The 19947-nt window shown below is 57.2% G+C and overlaps 2 protein-coding genes and 1 non-coding gene across 5 annotated transcripts; 2 read left to right on the plus strand and 1 right to left on the minus strand.

Moving 5' to 3' along the window:
- Nucleotides 1-34: 34 nt before the first annotated feature.
- SLC29A2 (solute carrier family 29 member 2) lies at nt 35-12905 on the plus strand. 3 transcript variants are annotated; one of them, XM_050957653.1, is made up of 13 exons: nt 35-112; nt 4472-4582; nt 5795-5876; nt 6198-6373; nt 7313-7452; nt 7935-8069; nt 8290-8387; nt 8763-8847; nt 9192-9412; nt 9692-9797; nt 9980-10065; nt 10286-10485; nt 10870-11072. In XM_050957653.1, the coding sequence occupies exons 1-13, from the start codon at nt 39-41 to the stop codon at nt 10979-10981; spliced, it is 1626 nt and encodes a 541-aa protein (XP_050813610.1). In that variant the 5' UTR covers nt 35-38; the 3' UTR covers nt 10982-11072. The 3 variants fall into 3 exon arrangements, with proteins under 3 accessions (XP_050813610.1, XP_050813612.1, XP_050813611.1); XM_050957654.1 differs by lacking the exon at nt 35-112 and adding an exon at nt 971-1289; XM_050957655.1 differs by lacking the exon at nt 10286-10485 and having other exon boundaries at nt 10870-12905.
- Nucleotides 12906-16281: 3376 nt separating this feature from the next.
- Nucleotides 16282-16363, minus strand: TRNAS-GCU (transfer RNA serine (anticodon GCU)). Its single transcript has one exon. It is a non-coding gene; the product is annotated as a tRNA-Ser (tRNA).
- A 371-nt stretch (nt 16364-16734) lies between these two features.
- B4GAT1 (beta-1,4-glucuronyltransferase 1) lies at nt 16735-19873 on the plus strand. Its single transcript, XM_050960824.1, has 2 exons — nt 16735-17935; nt 18795-19873. Exons 1-2 carry the CDS (start codon nt 16853-16855, stop codon nt 18984-18986), a joined length of 1275 nt encoding a protein of 424 aa, XP_050816781.1. The 5' UTR covers nt 16735-16852; the 3' UTR covers nt 18987-19873.
- Nucleotides 19874-19947: the final 74 nt, after the last annotated feature.

Genomic DNA, 19947 nt, shown 5'->3' on the forward strand with positions numbered 1-19947 from the left:
CTGGGGGGCCCCGGGGCGGGGCGAGGAGGCCCCGGCGGATGAATGCGCTGCTGGGCTGTTCCCGGCGCAGACCCGCCGCCGCCGCCGCATGGAGACCGGGCCGCGCTAGCAGGTGAAACCGCATCGGCCTTGCAGGGCCCTGGAGCCTCAGCCAGCTGATCGGTTCTCTCTCCCACCCCGGGGGCGTCCCACTCCCCGGGCGGGGGCCCGGCCGGCCTCGGGGGCCGCTGGCGGGGCTGGTGCGAAGGGAACATACCGGTGCAGACCCCCTCCCCGCCAGCTACAATGTCGCTGCCTCCCGCAATGTAGCGATTCCGTTTCCACGTGTGATTGCACTGGGCAGCCCTGCGGGGGGGCAGGAGGACACATTCCAGGCGTGATCTTGGGGGCTTTGTAAGGGGGCAGAAGCATTTGAGCCGGAGACAGGGTAGTGGCGGTGCTGGGGGTCACTGGATTGGACGTAGGGGGGTCTGCAGTTGGAGGATCACATTCAGGGGTCTCTGCAGCGAGGGATGGCTGGATTGTGGTGGAGGTTTGTTTCCCCTCTTGTGGGGAGGTTGGGGGGGCAATGAGGGGTGTCATAGCATGTAGGTGAAGATGGGAGTGTTGGTGTGTAGCTACAGAGTGTGTGCGTGATGGTATAGGGCAGAGGTCAGCAACCTCTCAGAAGTGCTGTGCAGTCTTCATTTATTCACTCTAAGGTTTCGCGTGCCTGTAATACATTTTAACGTTTTTAGAAGGTCTCTTTCTATAAGTCTATAATATATAACTAAACAATTGTTGTATGTAAAGTAAATAAGGTTTTTAAAAAGTTTAAGAAGCTTCATTTAAAATTAAATTAAAATGCAAAGTCCCCCAGACCGGTGGCCAGGACCTGGGCAGTGTGAGTGCCACTGAAAATCAGCTTGAGTGCTACCTTCAGCACACGTGCCATAGGTTGCCTACCCCTGGTATAGGGCCATGACTTGGGAGAGTGTGAGGGGGTGAAGTTCTGGTATTTTTCTTCTTCCTGGAGAGAAACTGCAGAAAATGCTACTTAAATTTAATTTCAATCAATGTCATTGTTCAAAAATGGGACACCATGTGGGTGCTAGATACACTTCTGTACCAGGACAGCTGCGTCCACACGAGGCACATCACTTTAACAAGACCCACAGCATCAAAGCAACACAAACCCTATGAGTGAAAGCATCCAGCCCTCCTGTGTGGCTGCATTATGTTACAGGGTTTAATTCCATGACCGCATGCTATTTATTTTCCCACAGGACCCTGCTTCATTCAGTGCTCAGGTGAGCTCTGGCCGTTCGAACAAGCAGCTCTTCAATATTTTGTTTCCTCCTCATTGTTCAGTGGGTGCCCAGGCCTTCTTCCGGGGTACACCACCAAGCCCCTGCCCTGAATACAGAATTACTGATTTCCTCCTAGGCCTTTCTAGAGTGCTCAGCACTAAAGTACCTGAGAGCTTTGCAAATAGCAATGAATTTATCTTCTCAACACTTCTATAAGCAAGAGGCGGGTATTACCCCTATGTTACAGGTGAGGCACTAAGAGCTTAAGGTCAAGTATATCCACTAGTTTTGGGTCCCCAGTCTGAGTCAGCTACAATCTGTTTCTTCAGTGCTATTAGCATTACATAGCACAACATATGTTCAAAGCCCAGCTCCCTCTGATTTCAATTGCCGTGGTGAGTGCTCTACAGATCAGACCCCAGGCTCTCAAGCCGGACACCCAGAGAACGAGGAACACACACCATTAGTGACCGCTAAAGTCTGGATAAAGTGACTTGCCCAGCGGCACACAGGAACTCCGTGGCAGAGGCAGGGGTAGACGCCAGTGCTCCACAGCCGCATTCACCTACTTGAATCATGAGTCCCACCTCCCTCTGCGTGCAGCCCCCTGCCTCCTGCACTGCTCACCTGCCAGCCACTACAACAAAGGAGACAGGGTCCCACAAACAACAGCCTCCTTCACTGCACACCTCTAATTCATCCCCAGAGCAGGACCGGCCTGTGCGCTCAATGAGGCAGGGGCTTGAGTGGACAAACAGACTGTGGTTTAAGACTATCGGATGCAGTACACACAAGGGGCTGAATTGAGGCTGCACAGGCAACCTTAATTCTGGCACTTCCTAACTTCTGAGTGCTTGACTTTCCAACCCTGCTAATGTTCTTTTCACATAGTTTTGTTGTATGCAATTTGCTAGGTTTTAAAAAAAAAAGCGCAGATTTTATCATGTGGCACCCTATTGCCACCCACATGAGTCATCAGCAGGGAGTCTCTGACCCTTGAGCTCATTGAGTAATCGATACCTGGTCTCTTTTACATGGCCCAGGGGAGTGGGATGCTTTGCCAGTGTTTTACAGCTGTCTCCCCATTCCACAGCTGTCAGCAGACCCCGGACTCGCAAGTTCTATTCCAAGCTCTAGTGAGGAATGTGGTCTAGGCTCTTGCCCCTTGTCCCCAAGCTTGGCCCCTTCTGTCCCCTCCCCTCCAACCTGTCCCACTCCCATTCGCCTCACCTAGTCAGTCCCAATCTCCACTCCGCAGACCTCTGATCTCAATCTCCAGCTCCTTGTCACAGTCTACTCCTTTCCCTCCCCCTGATCTGGATCTTGTCCCCTCTGTATTTGAATTGGATGATTTACTCTTCTGCTCTGCCTGGGTGCCAGTAAGGGGCTCATTGACAGCAAAAGAGAGAGAGGCTCTCAGGTCCATGCTTGGCTCAGGGCAGCCCTTCTAGGAAAAGGTCTGGTTTTGCCCCATAGACCTGAGCTGGAGGGAGAATACTCAAGCCCTCTGTGAAGATGGAGCATGCCCAGTGAGGATGGATTCTTAGAAATGTTAAGTATCAGAGGGGTAGCCGTGTTAGTCTGGATCTGTAAAAGCAGCAAAGAATCCTGTGGCACCTTATAGACTAACAGACGTTTTGGAGCATGAGCTTTCGTGGGTGAATACCCACTTCGTCAGAAATTTCATTAGAAATGTTAGTTAAGCTTTAAGGAGTCTCTACTGAGCACATGTGAACTGCAAGATTTTCAAATTTGGGTGGATGGATTTTCATGGGGTTTGTAAAAGGCACAGCCCACACTGCCAGAGTCCCTGCTGCAAAGCATGGGGGTGCTGGAGCCAAAGTAAAGGTCTCCAGAAAAAATATATATATAATTAACATGGGCAAAACTATGCATTGTTCCCTAACCTCGTTCTTGGAGATGGCAGAACTGTTTTGACTGAAATTTTCCAAAAAAATTTGGCCTGATGCCCCATTTGTGAAATTTCAGCCTGTCTGGTTAAAGTCTAGCAAAGTTAAGGACGTAATAATAGCGTCCTATAATGGGAAGTGTCAGGCACCCAACCCTCCCTACGGAATTCTCCAGTTTGGTCTGATGTCTCTAATTTGACCATTGGCTGAGCAGTCCCAAAGAGATTTTGATAAATTTCAAAGTGCAGACGAGTCTCCTGTTAAAGCCCTCAGTTTAGATGGTGCAAGCTGGAGTGATATTTTGGTTTAGCTGGTCAAAGGGAAACCCAGGTCACCCCCAACCTGCTGACAGCCGCGAAAGCTGCTTGTAGCCTCATCCCCACCACTACCACCACAGACACAACCCGGGACAAGGCTGGGACATTTCTTTTGTGCTTCAGATGCCTCAAGCAAAGGCAGGGCCCTTAGGCTAGGGAAGGGGCTTGTGGCTGTTTGCCAGGGGAATACCCTGCCGATTCCTGGTAGGTAATAGGAGCTCTGTATAGAATAAAGCCTGGGCTGGAACTGCTGCCAGTGCTGGGAGGCACTCAGTCACTCCCCCCTCGCCATTGACCCACAGTATGCTCACCCCACTGAGCAGTGGAGTATCTCACAAGCAGGCCTGGTGCTAGGGTGCTGCATTGGCCTCTCTCCCCTCAGTCACTGCTGGCTCAATTTCTCTGTTTGGTACTAGGGGGCACTGTACTATAGAGAGCAGGGCAGGGTCTCAGTAGGGGGTATTCTCCCCTCAGTGTCAGTGTTGGGGGTGCTGTACCACAGGGAGTGCATGAGGGCTGGTAGGGGGTGTTCTCCCAGCACAGTCTGTGCTATCTCGATGCCCCAGTGCGGAGCTGGGGGGTGCTGTGCTGCAGGTTGCTCAGTAGGGGGCACTCAGGAGCCAGAACTCCTGGGCGTTATTCCCGGCTTGAGGAGCGGAGTGAGGTCTAGTGAGTTAGGGGCAGGGGCCTGGGTTCTGTCCCAGCCCTGGGGTCTATCCTGGCTTTGGGAGGGTATGTGGGGACCCAAGGGCTGTTTTCTGTTCCTGGAGTTACCTGGCCTCCGTCTTCACCTGCCTTCCACAGCGGAGCTGGGAGCCTCCCTGCGAGGCCCCTGTATGAGCAGGTTTTTCCTTAAGCCCATCCCCGCTCCATGGGTTGTGTTTTTCCATCCCCCAGGGCTCCTTCCTGAGTTGAGGGCTGCTCCCTCCCTGTTAATAAGAGTGTTTTGTTTTAGGTGCTGCAGGGAACCAGGCAGGGCTGTCCACTGCCTCCTCCCTCCCCACAAGGCCCGGAAACATCCCCTCCCCAGCACCCAGATGGCTCGTCAGGACACACCCAAGGACCAGTGAGTGGCAGCCCCCTTTTGCAAACAACAGACCCTGGGCACCCTCTATGGGGCTCTGCTCTGGGACCACCATCCCCCAGGGGCTGTGTCCTATGGGGCTTGGGTTGGGGAGGCTGGGAGACAGGACACCTGGGTTCTGTGCCAGGTTCATGTGTGGGCTGGGGAGGGAAAGGGGCTGCCCCATGGACACCCTGAGAGTAAAGGAACAGGCTGGGAGATGGGGGCAGGGGGAGGTTCTGCTGAGCACCCTGCCCACTCGATAATCCCTTAGTCAAACCAAGGCACTCACACTTCCTGTGGGGGCAGGAGGAGGGGTTGAGCCCCAGACCATGCCTTTCCTCCCTCCCCCGTGGGAGCCTAACACCACCACCCCACCCATCCCTGCAGGCCCCCAGGGCAGGGACTCCCATTAGCTATGCAGTCAGTGCTCCCTGGAGCTAATGAGAAATGACTGCAGAGCAAGGGGAGTGGGATTAATGGTTCGAGCAGATGGGGCTGGGAGCCAGGACTCTGAGTTCTATCCCCAGCTCTGGGAGGGAAGTGGGGTCTGGTGGGTTAGAGCAGAGGGGTGGGGAGAGGGCTGGGAGCCAGGCCTCTGGGTTCTATCCCCAGCTCGGGGAGGGGAGTGGGGTCTGGTGGGTTGGGGGAGGGCTGGGAGGCAGCCAGCCAGGGGGCTCTGGGTTCTATCCCTATCTCTGACATGAGGCAGTGTGTAGTCCCCACCCCATCCAACTCTGGGTGCAGCTTAGGGGAGGAGTGGGTGAAGAATTGCAGCTCTCCAAGTTGAGAAAGAGATTTACCTGTCCAGATGTGAGGGGCAAGGGAAGGTGGGGAGGGTGCCAGAGAATGGGGGAGGGGCTGGCTCCATGCCAGTCAGGTGGCTGGCAAGTAACTTGGATTAGAGGGGGGAGGAATATAAGGGTTCTAGTCCCTGCACCCCACATAGCTGGGTCCTAAATGGAAACCATCCCCAATCGGGGCCCCATCTGAAGCAAGTTTGCTGGGCCTCAGCCCAGGCCCCCTGGAGGGAGCCCCAGCTGGCTGACTGCGGGCTGAATGTGCTCCCAAGACTGAGCCCCTCTGTGCCCACAGAAGGGAAATGCCCTAGATGCCAGTCCTCCCCTGCCCCCCTCCAGCCTGGTGTGAGGTCAGAGCCAGTGACCCCTAGAGCGGGAAAGCCTTGTTCCCATCATGATGGTGTCTCTCCCTCAGGTTTCATGCTGTGGGAATCATCTTCTTCATCTTGGGTCTGGGCACCCTCCTGCCCTGGAACTTCTTCATCACAGCCATCCCGGTACCGCCCCTGAGTGCCATGGGGCTCTGGGGGCAGGCAAGGGAAGGTGGAGTGCTGGGGAAAGGGCTTAGGGGGCTGGGGTAGGCAAGGGGCAGGTACGGTGCGGAGGAGGAGGGGAAGTGGGGTGATGGGCTAAGGGAGAGGGAGCCCTGGGGGGGCAGGGGGTTCATAGTTCCGCAGCAGAACCCAGGACAGGGGTGCAGCCCTGCATGTGGGGGTCTTGCTGGGGCGCAGGGGTGGGGGGCTCAGTGGGGGAGGTGCCCCTGGGGGTGTATGGGCAGCATGGCTCCAGCCCCATCTCACCTCGTCTCTCCCCCACAGTATTTCCAGGCCCGGCTCATTGTGGGGACCAGCTCAACCGTGGGCCTTGAGGGGAACAGCTCTGGGACGCAGCAGGACCCAGCCCGCGATGAGTTCAACTTCAACAACTGGCTGACGCTGCTCTCACAGCTCCCGCTGCTGCTCTTCACCCTGCTCAACTCCTTCCTCTACCAATGGTGAGAAACCTCGGTCATGCCAGTGCCTCTCAGTCCTGATCCCAGCCCGGGGCTCCCACTTCTGCCAGTGTCTCTCAGTCCTGATCCCAGCCTGCCCCTCCACCAACTCTACCAGTGCCTCTCAGTCCTGATCCCAGCCCAGGGCCCCCCACCCCTCAGCTCTGCTGGGGTCTCAATCCTGACCCCAGTCCTGCGATCCCAGCCCGCCCCCGCCAACTCTGCCAGTGCCTCTCAGTCCTGACCCACAGCCCCCTGCGATCCCAGCCCAGGGAACCCCCCTCCAACCCTCCAGCTCTGCCAGTGCCTCTCAGTCCTGACCCACAGCCCCCTGCGATCCCAGCCCAGGGCTCCCACCTCTGCCGGGGCCTCCTGGTCCTGACCCCAGCCCTGCGATCCCAGCCCAGCCCACCCACTCAGCTCCCACCTCTGCTGGGGCCTCTCGGTCCTGACCCCAGCCCTGCGATCTCAGCCCGGGACTCCCCCACCCACCCCCCAGCTCTGCCAGTGCCTCTCAGTCCTGACCCCAGCCCACTGTGATTCCAGCCCGGGGCTCCCCAACCAACCCTGCAGCTCTGCTGGTGCCTCTCAGTCCTGACCCACAGCCACACCACCCGCAATCGCAGCCTGGGGCTCCCCCACTCACCCCCAGCTCTGACCTGCAGCCCCCTGCAGTTCCAGGGACTTCTAATCCTGACAACCTAAGCACCGGGGTGGGTGGGGTCCCTTTATAAACAGCGCCAGTGCCCCACCCCCACTGCAGAGTCTAGCAGACAAGTCAGAGGGTCCGTCTCCCCCCGCACACCGCTGTAGTCCCATTGAGCTGACCCCCCTGCAGTCGGGGCTGATGGGGTGATAAGGCACCAGCGGCCCAACGCTGAGTCAGCCCTGGAGTGATGGGTGAGACCCTCGGGCTCTGACCTGCTCGCCCTCCCCCTGCAGCATCCCGGACAAGGTGCGGGTACTCGGCAGCATGAGTGGCATCCTCCTCCTCTTCATCCTCACGGCCGGGCTGGTCAGGGTGGAAATGCCCCCCCACAGCTTCTTCTCCATCACCATAAGCTCTGTATGGTTCATTAACTGTGAGTGGGGCCGGGTCATGGGACATAGGGGCTTTCCCCTCTCGGGGGCCCCAAGGCCAGGGGCTGGCTGGCTGGCTGGCTTGGGAGGGTGGGGAGCGGGTCTGCAAAGATTCCCCTTCCATAGTGCCCCCACGGGGCCAAATACAGTGACCCTCAGTCCACTGAATGCAGGGGGAGTGGAGCCAGAACAGGGCTGCGGGGTCCGTGATGGGGTCGTGCACCCACGTTTGAGGCGCGACTGATGACTGTGTGGAGGAGGGGGCAGTGAGGGCATGGTGTATTTTTTTGTTTGAGAGGGAAGCTAAGGGTTAACTCCCAGGGGACTGGCGGGGAGGGGGCTGCTGGGCCTGATGCCCCCATGGCAGCTGCTCTGATTTCCCTGGCCAGGCCCCTGTGCTGGGCTCAGCATCCCCTCCCCCTCCCATGGCACTGGGGGTCCCTGGGTGGTGGGGGCAGTTCTGACCTACTGTGTCTCTACCCAGCATTCTGCGCAGTCTTGCAAGGCAGCCTGTTCGGGCAGCTGGGCATCCTGCCCCAGGGCTACAGCACTCTCTTCCTGAGCGGCCAGGGCATGGCCGGGACCTTTGCCACCAGTGCCATGCTGCTCTCCATGGCTAGTGAGTATGACAGGGACCTGCCTTGCCACCTGCAGCCCCTCTCCTGCTCCCCCCACTGAGCCCCACCCCTAGCACTGACTGTGAGGGGAGAGCGCCCCCTACTGATTCCCCCCCATCCCTGCAGCACAGCATCCCCTAGTGCTGCACTGGGACATTGGGGTTGGCACCCGGTCGTGCTGTCCACGCGCTGTTGCTCCACGTGCTGTGCTGGCTGTTTCAGGTGGTGCGGATGCGCAGACGTCTGCCCTGAGCTACTTCATCACCCCTTGTGTCGGGACCCTGACGTCCATTGTCTGCTATCTGGTGCTGCCCCGTATGGTGAGATGCTGCACCGCCGGGGTGGGGAATGGGGCATAGGGACTTCCCCTCTGGGGGGCGCTGGCTCCAAGCTGACTGGGGATGCAAGCAGTGTGTGTGGGGGGGGGGGGGGGTTGGCAGGCCTCAGAGGTTTGGGGGCCTATAAAAGCAGTGTCCCAGGAGTGTCCCCAGCTAGCGGGTTGACTGGACCCATGTGGAGGAGTTTAGGGCTGGGGGGGGCTGAGTGATAGGACTGTTTGGGGGAGGGGGGTCAGTGTGTAGCAGCCAGGGGGACTGTGTATTAGTAATAGGGGATTGAAGGGACATCGATGTGATGCCCTGGGTCAGATGTGTGCCCCTTCCACAGCCCCCCTCCTGTCCTGTCGCCCCTTGCAGGCCTTCTTCCGTCACTACCTGGAGCGGAGTTGGCAGCGTGACCCACACAATGAGCTGGAGACCAAGGCTGGCCTGCTGGGCCCCGGTACACAAGGTCCTGGGGAGTTGTGGGGCCCTTTGGTGCAGGGGGACACCTCGCTGCCCCCAGCATAGGAGAGGGCTCATTGGTGGGCAGGGTGGGAGTGGGCAGGTGAGGCCACTCACGCCCATGTGCTGTGGTCACCCATCTTGCCCTGCTCCTCATGTGCCCATGTGCTAGGCTGACACTGTGCACACAGACCCTGTTGCACACCGTGTGAGGTTTCACACCCCCAGTACACCCATGCGCCCTCACACTGCTGTGGGTGGCGTCTAAACCGCTGGCTATGCCCAGGCTGGCTGAAGACCTCCGGGATCTCTGATCACTGCCTTCCTTCCCTGTGTCCCCAGAGGAACAGAGTGGGGACCAGTCGGAGAGGCCTGGGGAGGAGCCACAGGGCCCGGAGAAGCCAATGCTGGGAATGGCCAACGGGACGCTCAGGACATTGGAGGAGATCAGTGTGGAGAGCTCCGGGAAGGGAGCCTTCGCCCTGCACAATGGGACAGCCACCAGTGCCCAAAACAGGGGGCCGGGACCAGAGAGACCTTCAGTGTTCAATGTGCTCCGAAAGGTAAAGGGGGTGGGAGGAAGAGTCCCTATGGTACGCTATAAACAGCCCCAGTGCCCCATCCCAGAGGTGGCTGCATCTCAGCACCAGGTGAGGGGTCCCAGTATAAACAGCCTCCACTGCCCACCCCAGAAGTGGCTGCATCTCAGCACCAGGTGAGGGATCCCTGGGTAAACAGCCCCTGCCTTACCCCCTGGAGGCAGCTGTGTCTCAGTGAGGGGTTCTGGAGCTGTTGGAGGTGGGGCCCAGCTGGCTCTGACTGTCTTCCCACCCCCCCCACAGATCTGGTTGCTGGCACTCTGCATTGTCATGGTTTTCACTGTCACCCTGTCCGTGTTCCCTGCCATCACTGCCACCGTCACCAGCACCTCAGAGAGCAAGCAATGGAGTGAGTATAGGGAGTGGGGTCCCATGGTTAGAACATGGGGGGCTGGGAGCCGGGACTCCTGGAGTGAATCCCTGGCTGTGGGTGGTGCTGTGGTTGCTGATGCCCCAGGCTGGTTTGGAGCAGGCGCCCCATAGAGGTGAAAGCCTCATGTCCTGTTCCCCAACTCTTCCCCTCCCCCATAGGTGAGTTCTTCACCCCTGTTTGCTGCTTCCTATTGTTCAACATGATGGACTGGCTGGGCCGCAGCATCACCTTATACTGCCTCTGGGTGAGTGGGGGGACACCCAGCCCCTGGCCAAGCTCTGCACTCATTGGCAGGGAGGGCGGGAATCAGCAGCCTCCATGGGCGGTGAGCCCCTGGGGCAAAGGGAGGGCTTTATGGATTGGGTGATATTGGGGGGAATAGATGGGGAGGCCCAATCCTGCACTGGTCTGCGTGGGGAATTAGCCCATGATTGCAGGGTTTTCCTCCCCCTGCTGCTCTCCAGCCAGAGAAGAGACTATGGCTACTGCTCCCGCTGGTGGGCCTGCGCTTCCTGTTTGTGCCCCTGCTGATGCTGTGCCAGGCCGAGCCCCGCACCCGCCTGCCCGTGCTCTTCCACCATGATGCCTGGTTCATCCTCTTCATGCTGCCTTTCTCGCTCTCCAATGGCTACTTCGTCTCGCTCACCATGTGTCTCGCCCCCAAGTGAGTGGCAGGCAGGGGGGCTCAGTATGGAGTGTTCTCCCAATGCAGTCAGTGCTGACCGCAATGCCCCAGGGTGCTGCTAGGGGGCGCTGCGCTGCACTGCTGGGAGCAGGGTGGGGGGTCTCTAGAGGGTGCTCTCCCAAGACCACAGGGTGCTGCCAGGGGGCTCTGTGCTGCACTGCAGGGGGAGGTCTGTAGGGGGCGCTCTCCCAGTGCACTTATAGTGGCATCTCAGCACCAGGAGGGGGAGCCTGATGTAAACAGCTCTCACAGCCCATCCGAGAAGTGGCTGCATCTCAGTGCTGGGTTTCTCTGCATGTTAGGGAGTGGTGTGTGTGGTTCTCAGCTGTGTCCTCCCTGCCACTCTCCTCTCTCACCCCATAGGCAAGTGCTGCCACAGGAGAGCGAGCTGGCTGGAGCCATCATGACCTTTTTCTTGGCACTAGGGCTGTCGTGTGGGGCTGTGCTCTCCTTCCTCCTCAAGGCCCTGCTGTGAGCTCCCCTCAGATCCATCCCTTCATCTTCAGCAGCTCGTCTGAGTGCACCCCATCAAACTGGAGGGCTTACAATGGGAGGGATGGAGAGGCTTTGCATAGGAGGGGGGCTGGTACCTCTTGACTTCCTCCTTTTTTTCCATGGGCATCATCTCAGCCTGATGGGTGTAAAGATTAGTGTCCTACCCCCCTAGTCTCCTGTTGCAAGGGGTTGCCATCAGGGGTTGTCCCCGCCCCAGCCCCATTCTGCTCCCCACCACTGTTCTATATGAATTCCAACAAAGGGAATGTCTATAGACTGGTGTGGTGGGGAAGGAAAGGGTTAATGTAAAGAAGTATCTGGGGTTTTAATGTATTTATCTGTGGGGCTCCTGGGCTGATTTTGGCTGGCTCCTGAGCCCAGGTGCGGGGCTGAGCCCCATGCGCGGTGTCATGGGCTACACAAAGGGACACCACAGCATACCACTTTGCCTGGAGAGTCAGACAGAGCCCAGAACTCCTGGGTTCTGTCTCCAACTCCTGCCCCTTCGCCCTGGGGCTGAGGAAGGGGAGGACCGCAAGAGTTGCTGGGGCTTTGCCTCTGCTGTAGAAATGCACATCCAAGCCAGAACGTTGGCTGGGCTCTAAAGGGTTAAATATCTCCTCTCTCCTGACCCCCACATGGGTCCTAGCTCCTGGACAGCGGCTACTGCCCTTGAGAAGGAATATTGCCTAATGGGTAGGACAGAAGATGGGAGCAAGGACACCTGGGTTATGTCCCCAGCTCTGGGAGGCGCGAGCTGGCCACTTGATTGTAAATGCTTTGGGGCAAGGTCTTGTCTGTGCTCTGAAGTGCCTAGTGTGTACTAGGTTAGTGGTTCTTAAACTTCCCTTTCACACAGCAAGCTGCTGAGTGCGACCCCCCACCCCTTATACATTAAAAACACTTTATGTAGTTAACACCATTATAGATGCTGGAGGTGGAGGCTGAGAGCTCACGACCCGCCCCCATGTAATAACCTCACGACGACCCCCAGTTTGAGAACCCCCACCCTGCCTTAGGTGCTAGATAAATGATAGTAGTTAGAGTTGGTGCGGCTGAGAGCCAGGACTCCTGGGTTCTACTCTTGGCTTGGGGAGGGGCTGAGAGCCGGTCACTTTAGGGGAAACTGATGCACATTCTGTCCCTTAGTGGAAGGTGCTGAAGGACAATAATCTCATGGACTGGATAAGGGGCTTCCCTCCTCAACCCCTGCTGGCCCCAGTTCTTGAGCCTGCCAGCCAGGTCTCCATTAGCACCCCCAGGGCTGGCACATCCCCTCCCGGCAGTGCCCTGAGAAGGGAAAAGAAACCTCTTTTGTTATTAACTCTCTAGTGTGTCAAGGGTTAATTTCTCCACTGGAACCTCCATCCCTTTGTGTCTCCCCCAGATTCTTCTCTCCACCTTTAGGACCTTATGGTGGTTAGATCCGCGAGCCAAAGGAGTGATTCCTCTAGCAGGCCTCAGTAGCCATGGCCCAGCTGCTAGTAGGCAGTTTTGTGCTACTGGAAGAGCTCGTGGGCAGGTCTGGCGACTCAGCAGACCTGGCTTTGGTTCCCTGCTGTGCCCTGGATTCCCTGTGTGACCTTGAGCATGTCCCTTAGCCTCTCTGTGCTTCAGTTTCCCCATCTGTACAATGGAGACATTAGCACTGCCCTGGCCTCCCTAGTGCACGAAGACATATTCAGTTCATTTTGCGAAGCACCCAGATATCATGGTGGCAGGAGCTATAGAAATCCCCGTGAAAGAGAGAAGGACATGGTGGCATTTTTCTCCTTTGGCTTTATTGTGTGCGTGGGGCTGGGGGTGGGGGGCTGTTTTATTGTATTTCATTGCCTGCTTTTGGCTCTTTTTAATAAGTTTGATTTTCATTTTTTCAATAAAAGTATTCTGAGTTTTTTTTAGAAGGATTTGTCTTGGCCTCTTTGTGTTAACTCCCCATTTGCTGCTGAGAGCAATTGTGGGATGGCTGGGAAACCAAGGCTAAGCGGGCAGTATTCTGTAGGTGCACAGTCCCCACCCCACAAACTCCCATCCCATAGCGACGTGGGGCTGGGTGTGGATATGTGCCATCCTGTGCAGCAGCTTTGCTGGGAAGTGAAATGGAATTTGAGCTGCTGGTTTTGCCTGAGCTACTGCGGGGGGGGGTGTCATTATATGTGTAAAAATCTCCCCCTTCTCCCAGCACCACTGCTGCCCCCACCCCCTACGCTGGGGAGGAGCAGCTGTCCGGGCCATGCAGATCCAGGGCTGTTCCATGTGAGTTATTTACATTATACACACCCGCCATCTAGTGGAAGGGTTAGCTAGTCCCCAGGGTAATCCCTCCTCCCAAGGAGCAGTTCTGGCTCTCGTCAGCTCCAATCAGAGACCTGCCCAGCTACCTACATGGCTCCATAGACCCACAGCCCCGACACTGACTAATCAAATCTCATACTTCTGGGCTTCAGCTGGTCCCCTGCAGGTGTCAAGAAGGGAATTTTTTCCCCCTGATGCATCATTCACCCCTCCACCCCCACCCCCAGTATCAGAGATCAGGCACAATTGGAGATAGGATGCTTGACAGGCTCTGCCAGTGCTTGAAGATGGTTTGGAGAATCACTTTTATAGATGCCGGGCTAGTGTCTTGGGCCTGTTTACTCTAAGGGCTGGTCTCCACTAGAAAATTAGATGGACCCAGCTACGTCACCTAGGCGTGTGAAAAATCATTAGAGAGAGACACTTAAAAAGCTCCATCTATTCATCTTACCAAAAAGGAGAGGTGACTGGATTACAGTCTGTAAATACCTTTCTGGGGACCAAATGCCAAGTACTAATCAGGATGTTAGATGGGGTGGGATCTGAGTTACTATGGAGAATTCTTTCCTGGGTGCTGGCTGGTGAGTCTTGCCCACATGCTCAGGGTTTAACTGATCGCCATATTTGGGGTTGGGAAGGAATTTTCCTCCAGGACAGATTGGCAGAGGCCCTGGAGATTTTTCGCCTTCCTCTGCAGCGTGGGGCATGGGTCACTTGCTGGAGGATTCTCTGCAGCTTGAGGTCTTCAGACCACAATTTGAGGACTTCAGTAACTCAGACATAGGTTAGAGGTTTGTTATAGGAGTGGGTGGGTGAGATTCTGCGGCCTGCATTGTGCAGGTCAGATTAGATTATCATAATGGTCTCTTCTGACCTTAAAGTCTATGCGTCTAATGGCGCTTTGGGGGCCACATTATAAAAAAGCTGTTGAAAAATTGGAGAGGTCGCAGAAAAGAGCAACACAAGTGAATGGAAAAAATGCTGTAGCGAGAGATGTAAGGAGCTCAATCCATTTGGCTTCTCAAAGAGAAGATCAAGAGGTGGCTTGATCTAGGTGTCTCAGTACCTTCCTGGGGAGAAGACACCTAATACTGATGGGCTCTCTAAGCTAGTGGAGAAAGGCAGAACAAGCACCAAGGGGTGACAGCTGAAGCCAGACGTGTTCCAAGGATAAATAAGGCACCAGTTTTTAACTGAACGGGTGATTAACCAGCAGCACAAATTGCCAAGGGAAGTAGTGGATTCTCCAGCTCCTGGAGTCTTCAAATCCAGACTGACTGCATTTGGGGAAGATGTTGTAGTTAAACCCAAGTGACCGGGCTCAGGGCAGGGGTCCCAGTGACAATCTCTGGCCTGGGCCATACAGCAGGTCAGGCTAGATGATCAGCTGGCCCTTTTGGGCCTTAAACTCTTATGAACCTATGAATGAAGCAACAAATATTCACAGGTGGAGCTACCTCAATGCCAGCTGTACCCTTGGGCTCCTCTTAGTTCATACTGCCCAAGGCCCCTATTCTGTTCAGCCCAATTCATTGCCAATCTTCTGCTGTTTGCTGGACTAAACCTCCTGACAACCTCCAGACAATCTGAGTTTCATCCGGCCCACCCTGTTGGGAGAGTGAGTCTGTTGGGTCTCAGCCCTGTTCCTTGCAGCACTGGGGCTCATACCACCCCCACACCAGCCCCATACCCCTCAACAGACCCCAAGCCCCAACCTTCTTCCCTCAGATGGGGCTCCTGCAGGAAAGAGGGGATATCCCATGCTGGGGCTGCTGGTCTGGTCCCTCTCCAGGATCTGTGATGAATTGAGAGTGGACTGGAGGTGATGGGGAATGGTGTAGTTCTATGATGGCACTGCCTGAAGCAAAGCATCACATAAGAACGGCCATACCGGGTCAGACCAATGGTCCATCTAGCCCAGTATCCTGTCTGCCAACAGTGGCCAATGCCAGGTGCTTCAGAGGGAGTCCATGGGAGGGATGTGCCCCCTGGCATGCGGTACTTAACATAACCACAAACTCTGACATGGAAAATAGATTCCTGACTTCTGTTCCCAGATCTTGGAGCAGAGTGGGGGCTAGTGGTTAAAGCAGAGGGGCTGAGAGCTAGGACTCACTGGGTTCCAGTCCCTATTCAGCGACTGATTGTTTAAGTGAGTCCCCCCCCAGCAATCTGCCTCAGTTTCCACATCTGTCCAGGGGGAGGACACATTGAGGCCCAATTATGCTTAAATTGCCTCTACTTCAAGGGGACTAAAGCACACAGCTGATGTGTGGGTGCTGCGCTGAGACTTAGGGACTTGGACACTAGTCATTCAGTGCCACATTAATGACAGCCCCAAATCCCAGCTTTCCTGTCCAAAACCAACCCCTCTGGCTCTTGGGGGCTCCCTTCCCTCAGGCTGATCCTTTCATCCATGTGCTGCAGCCCCCTCTGGAAAACGAGTCCTGAGTGGGGATTTCTCCCTCCCCCCCCACTCAGGAGGCACACCCATCCCATCCAGGGGTGTCCAATTCGGCCCCTCCAGTGAATGACAGATCCCCTGCCGTCTGCCTGCATCTAAGCAGGGGTTCTTGGCTGCCCGACCTGCCCCCCACGAATAGCTAGCTCACTTTCATATCCTAGGGCAGTGTATTGGGGGGTCGTATACACTTCCCAGACCACCACTCAGTAGACGACTCCCCCATTCAATGTACTGTGGGTTATTGGGATTCCATTGTGTCATTTCGCCCACCTCAAATCCACCCGTTGGGCCCCCTGATACTGAGGGGAGATTTTACTGCACACAGCCCTTCCCACCAGCCTTAACCCCAGGGGCTGAGAAGACCTTATTGCATGAATGGAGGAATTATGAGACTCAAGTTGAATAGCAGACGCTGCTCTCATACCCTTAAGGCTACGAACAGCCCCCACCCCCACCTTTCTTCCAGAACCAGTCCAGAAAATAATGCACTGCTAACCCTCCTCTTCTTCCCAAAAAGGGACCGACGAGGGTGGGATTCGAACCCACGCGTGCAGAGCACAATGGATTAGCAGTCCATCGCCTTAACCACTCGGCCACCTCGTCTGTCATGTTGGGCTCATTCTGCCATCCCAGCCATACCCCTGAGTGTATGTGCGCGAGGACAAGCGTGCACAGCACAGGAAGGGTCTGTGTGCGGGGAGGGTTGATTCCCCCTGCAATGCCTTTTGCATACACCCCCTTGTTTGGACACCCCCCCTCCCTGTCCCCCCCTTGCCTCATCCGAGCTGGGCTCCGGATGCAGCCAGGGGCGCGTGAGCCCGTCCCGTGCAATGGTCCAAAAACCACCTCCCGACACCCCCGAGGCGCCCCCGTGTCCCCGGCGGGCGGGGCGCAGTGGCGAGTCGGCCTGCAGTGGCTCCTCCCTAGGGCAGGTGGCGCGCTGCCGCAGCGACGGGCGCCTCCGTTCCCAGCACCCGGCCGGCTGCATGGAAGGGCTGGGAGCTGCAGCCGCCCGCTGCCTGCGCCGGTCCCCGCCGGCGAGCATGGGCGCAGCGCGCCGGGCCTGAGCGGGGAGCCCCGGCCGCGGCCGGCATGCAGGGCCCCGCCAGATGCTCCTTCTTCAAGGTGCTGCTGTGGGCGCTGGCGCTGGCGGCCCTGCTGCAGCTGCTCTACCTGTCCCTGCTCTCGGGGCTCCACGGCCGGCAGCAGCGCTCCCGCTACTCGGAGCTGTTCGGGGGGCGGCGGGGGGAGGCGCCCGGCCGGCCCAGCGAGCAGCAGAAGGAGCAGCTGAAGCGCGCCCTGGCCAGCGGCGGGCGGCTGGATGCCAGCGGGCAGTACCGGATCTACACGGACATGCTGGGGCCCCCGGAGCGGGCGGGGCGAACGCCCGACCTGGTGCTCGCCACCCACACCAGCCTGAGCAACCTGCACCAGCTGCAGGAGCTGGTGGGGCGCTGGCAGGGCCCGGTCTCCGTGGCGCTTTTTGCGCCGGGCCCCGCCGAGGTGCGCCTGGCCACGCTGATGCTCTACGCCTTGGGGGCGCTGTGCGGGCCAGTGCGGCAGCTGGTGAGTGCCCACCTGGTGTGCCATTCGGGGGACCTGGCCGCCTTCCCCGAGCTGGAGGACCGGGCGGAGTTTGCCCGGCTCAAGGCCTGTGGGGATGTCTTTGTCAAGCTGGCACGGGCTGGGGCGGGCCGGCGTAATTATGCCCTGGGCGCCAATGCTTCATACCCCAACAACCTGCTGCGCAATGTGGCCCGGGGCGCAGCCACTGGGCACTACACGCTCGTGCTGGACGTGGACATGCTGCCCAGCGAGGGGCTGCGTGAGGCCTTCCTGGCACTGGCTGCAGCCTTGGGTGCTGAGGGGCCACCAGATGTCTTTGTGGTGCCCGCCTTTGAGATCCGGCACACCCGGCGCCTCCCAGGTGCCAAGGCCGAGCTGCTGCAGCTGTATCAGGTAGGGGAGATCCGGCCATTCTACGAGGAGCTCTGCCCACGCTGCCAGGCCCCCACCAACTACTCACGCTGGCTGAACCTGCCTCTGGGCAGTTCCCTGAATATTGCCTACACCGTGGAGTGGAGGGACCCCTGGGAACCCTTCTACATCAGTGCCAACTCTGTGCCACCGTATGATGAAAGATTCAAGCAGTATGGGTTCAACCGCATCAGCCAGGTACCTACCTCACCGGCTGGGGAGGCATTTGTGCCATGGGAGCCAGCTGCAGATATATGCCCAGCCACCCCAAGAGATGGAGCGTGTGTGACCCGCGGGTGAAACAGGTCTGGGAAGTCTCAGCCAGGTGATCTGGTGATCACTGAGCACCTCAGGCCATGCTCACTGAGCCTCATAGAGAGCACCCAAACATGGCCCCGTGAGACACATGGGCAGGGTGTGAGGAGTGAATATTTCCTTCCCTGCAAGGGGGCTTTGGCCCTGATCCAGGCCTAGCTCAAGAGTACTAGGTGGCTAGTGGGAAGGGGCAGCACCGCGATGTAGGGGACATTGTGCTGCAGGGAGCAGGGTGGGGGATTCAGTAAGAGGTGATCTCACCCTGCAGTCAGTGCTGTTCCCAATACCCAGGGCTGCACCAGGGGGTGTTGTACACCCTGATGTGGCATCTGTCCAATGAGATGTAAAATGGGCCTTGGCCCCTTGTGCTTACTAATGACCATTTGTCCCTTTTCCTACAGCTCCCATCCAGTGGAGAATTTCCACTTCCTGTCCTGAACTGTAGTGTTTGGTGAAGCTGTAAAATAGCCCCCACATCCCACACTGCATCGGAGTACTGAGTGAGGGATCCCGGTATAAAACAGCTCTAGTGCCCCACCCCAGAGGCAGCTGCATAGCCCCAGCACCGCAGAGTTGGTTGCATCTCAGCGCTGGATGAGGGATTCTTGTATAAACAACCCCCACACTCCACTCTGGAGATGGCTGCTTTTCAGCCCTCAATGTAACAGAGTGTGAGACACTTTGGAGTCTGGTGGGGGTTACCCTGGTCTCTCCTTCACAGCTCTCGTGTCCCCTTTCACAGGCATGTGAGCTCCATGTGGCCGGGTACAGTTTCTCAGTGCTGAACAATGCTTTCCTGGTGCACAAGGGCTTCAAGGTGCCGAGCGAGTTCCATGCACAGAAGGATGCCGAGAATCAGCGCAACAAGGTGCTCTTCCGCCAGTTCAAGCAGGAGCTGAAGCTGAAGTATCCTGGTTCACCGAGCCGGTGCTGATGGTCCTGCCATCTCCGGCACAGCTCCTCAGACCTGCCTTCCCCGTGATCCTTCATCTGTCGCTTTGGTGTCATAGTGTTTTGGGGGGGCCCTGCCCAATCTGGGCTTGGAATGCCCCCTCCTTTCCATTGAGTCATTAACTCCACATTGGACAGAGGTTTATAGTTAGGGGGGAATCTTTCCAGCCATATCACACTGGATCCTTCACCTGCCCCAACCTGTTGCTGGGGTCATGGATTCCTGTATCCCCGTCCCCCAGAATACTTCAGCATTCTCCTCCCCCAGTTTCCTATTGAACAAGAGGCTGTCAGAACCTAGGACCTCCCCCCGGCGTGCTGCCTGTGTGGGCAGAGGACAGCTGTTTCCTCCCTCCGCACCTCCCTTATGATTCTTTCCTTCCTTGATCAGGGAGAAAGGGGCTGTTCTGGACTCAGCAGCCCCCTCTCCCTTTATGTAGGTGGTTATGGGGTGGGAGCTAGTATAGGGATTAAAGAAGTGGGGTGGAGAGTCAGGACTTGTGGGATCTTTCCCTTGCTAGGAGAGGAGAGGAGAGTCTAATGATTAAAGAATGAGGGCTGAAATTCAGGACCCCTGGGTTCCGTTCCCAGTTTTGTCACTGATTCTATTTGCCCTCCACCAAGTCCCCTCCCCTTTCTGCACCTAATTTTTCCCCTTTGTAAGGTGGGAATTAACGCACTGACCTACCTCCTGAGAGCAGGGGGCATGAGGCTTAATTTATGAAGATGCTCAGTGCTGCTTGGATGGGACTGGCAGAGTGGTCTTACCCCACTGTAGGAAATGGCCTGGCATTCAGTCCCCCTGAGTGTGAGCCTTGGGTTAGAACAATAAACACTGTGGAGGCCGGGGCATCTCCTCATGGCTGTGTCCTGCTGTGGGTCCTTTCTGTGGTGCTGGGGGCAGTGGCTGGAACGTGTCTATCCCGCACAGGGCTTGGCTCACT

The sequence above is a fragment of the Gopherus flavomarginatus genome, chromosome 6 (genome assembly GCF_025201925.1).
Source record: "Gopherus flavomarginatus isolate rGopFla2 chromosome 6, rGopFla2.mat.asm, whole genome shotgun sequence".
In the NCBI taxonomy this organism is placed as follows: Eukaryota; Metazoa; Chordata; order Testudines; family Testudinidae; genus Gopherus; species Gopherus flavomarginatus.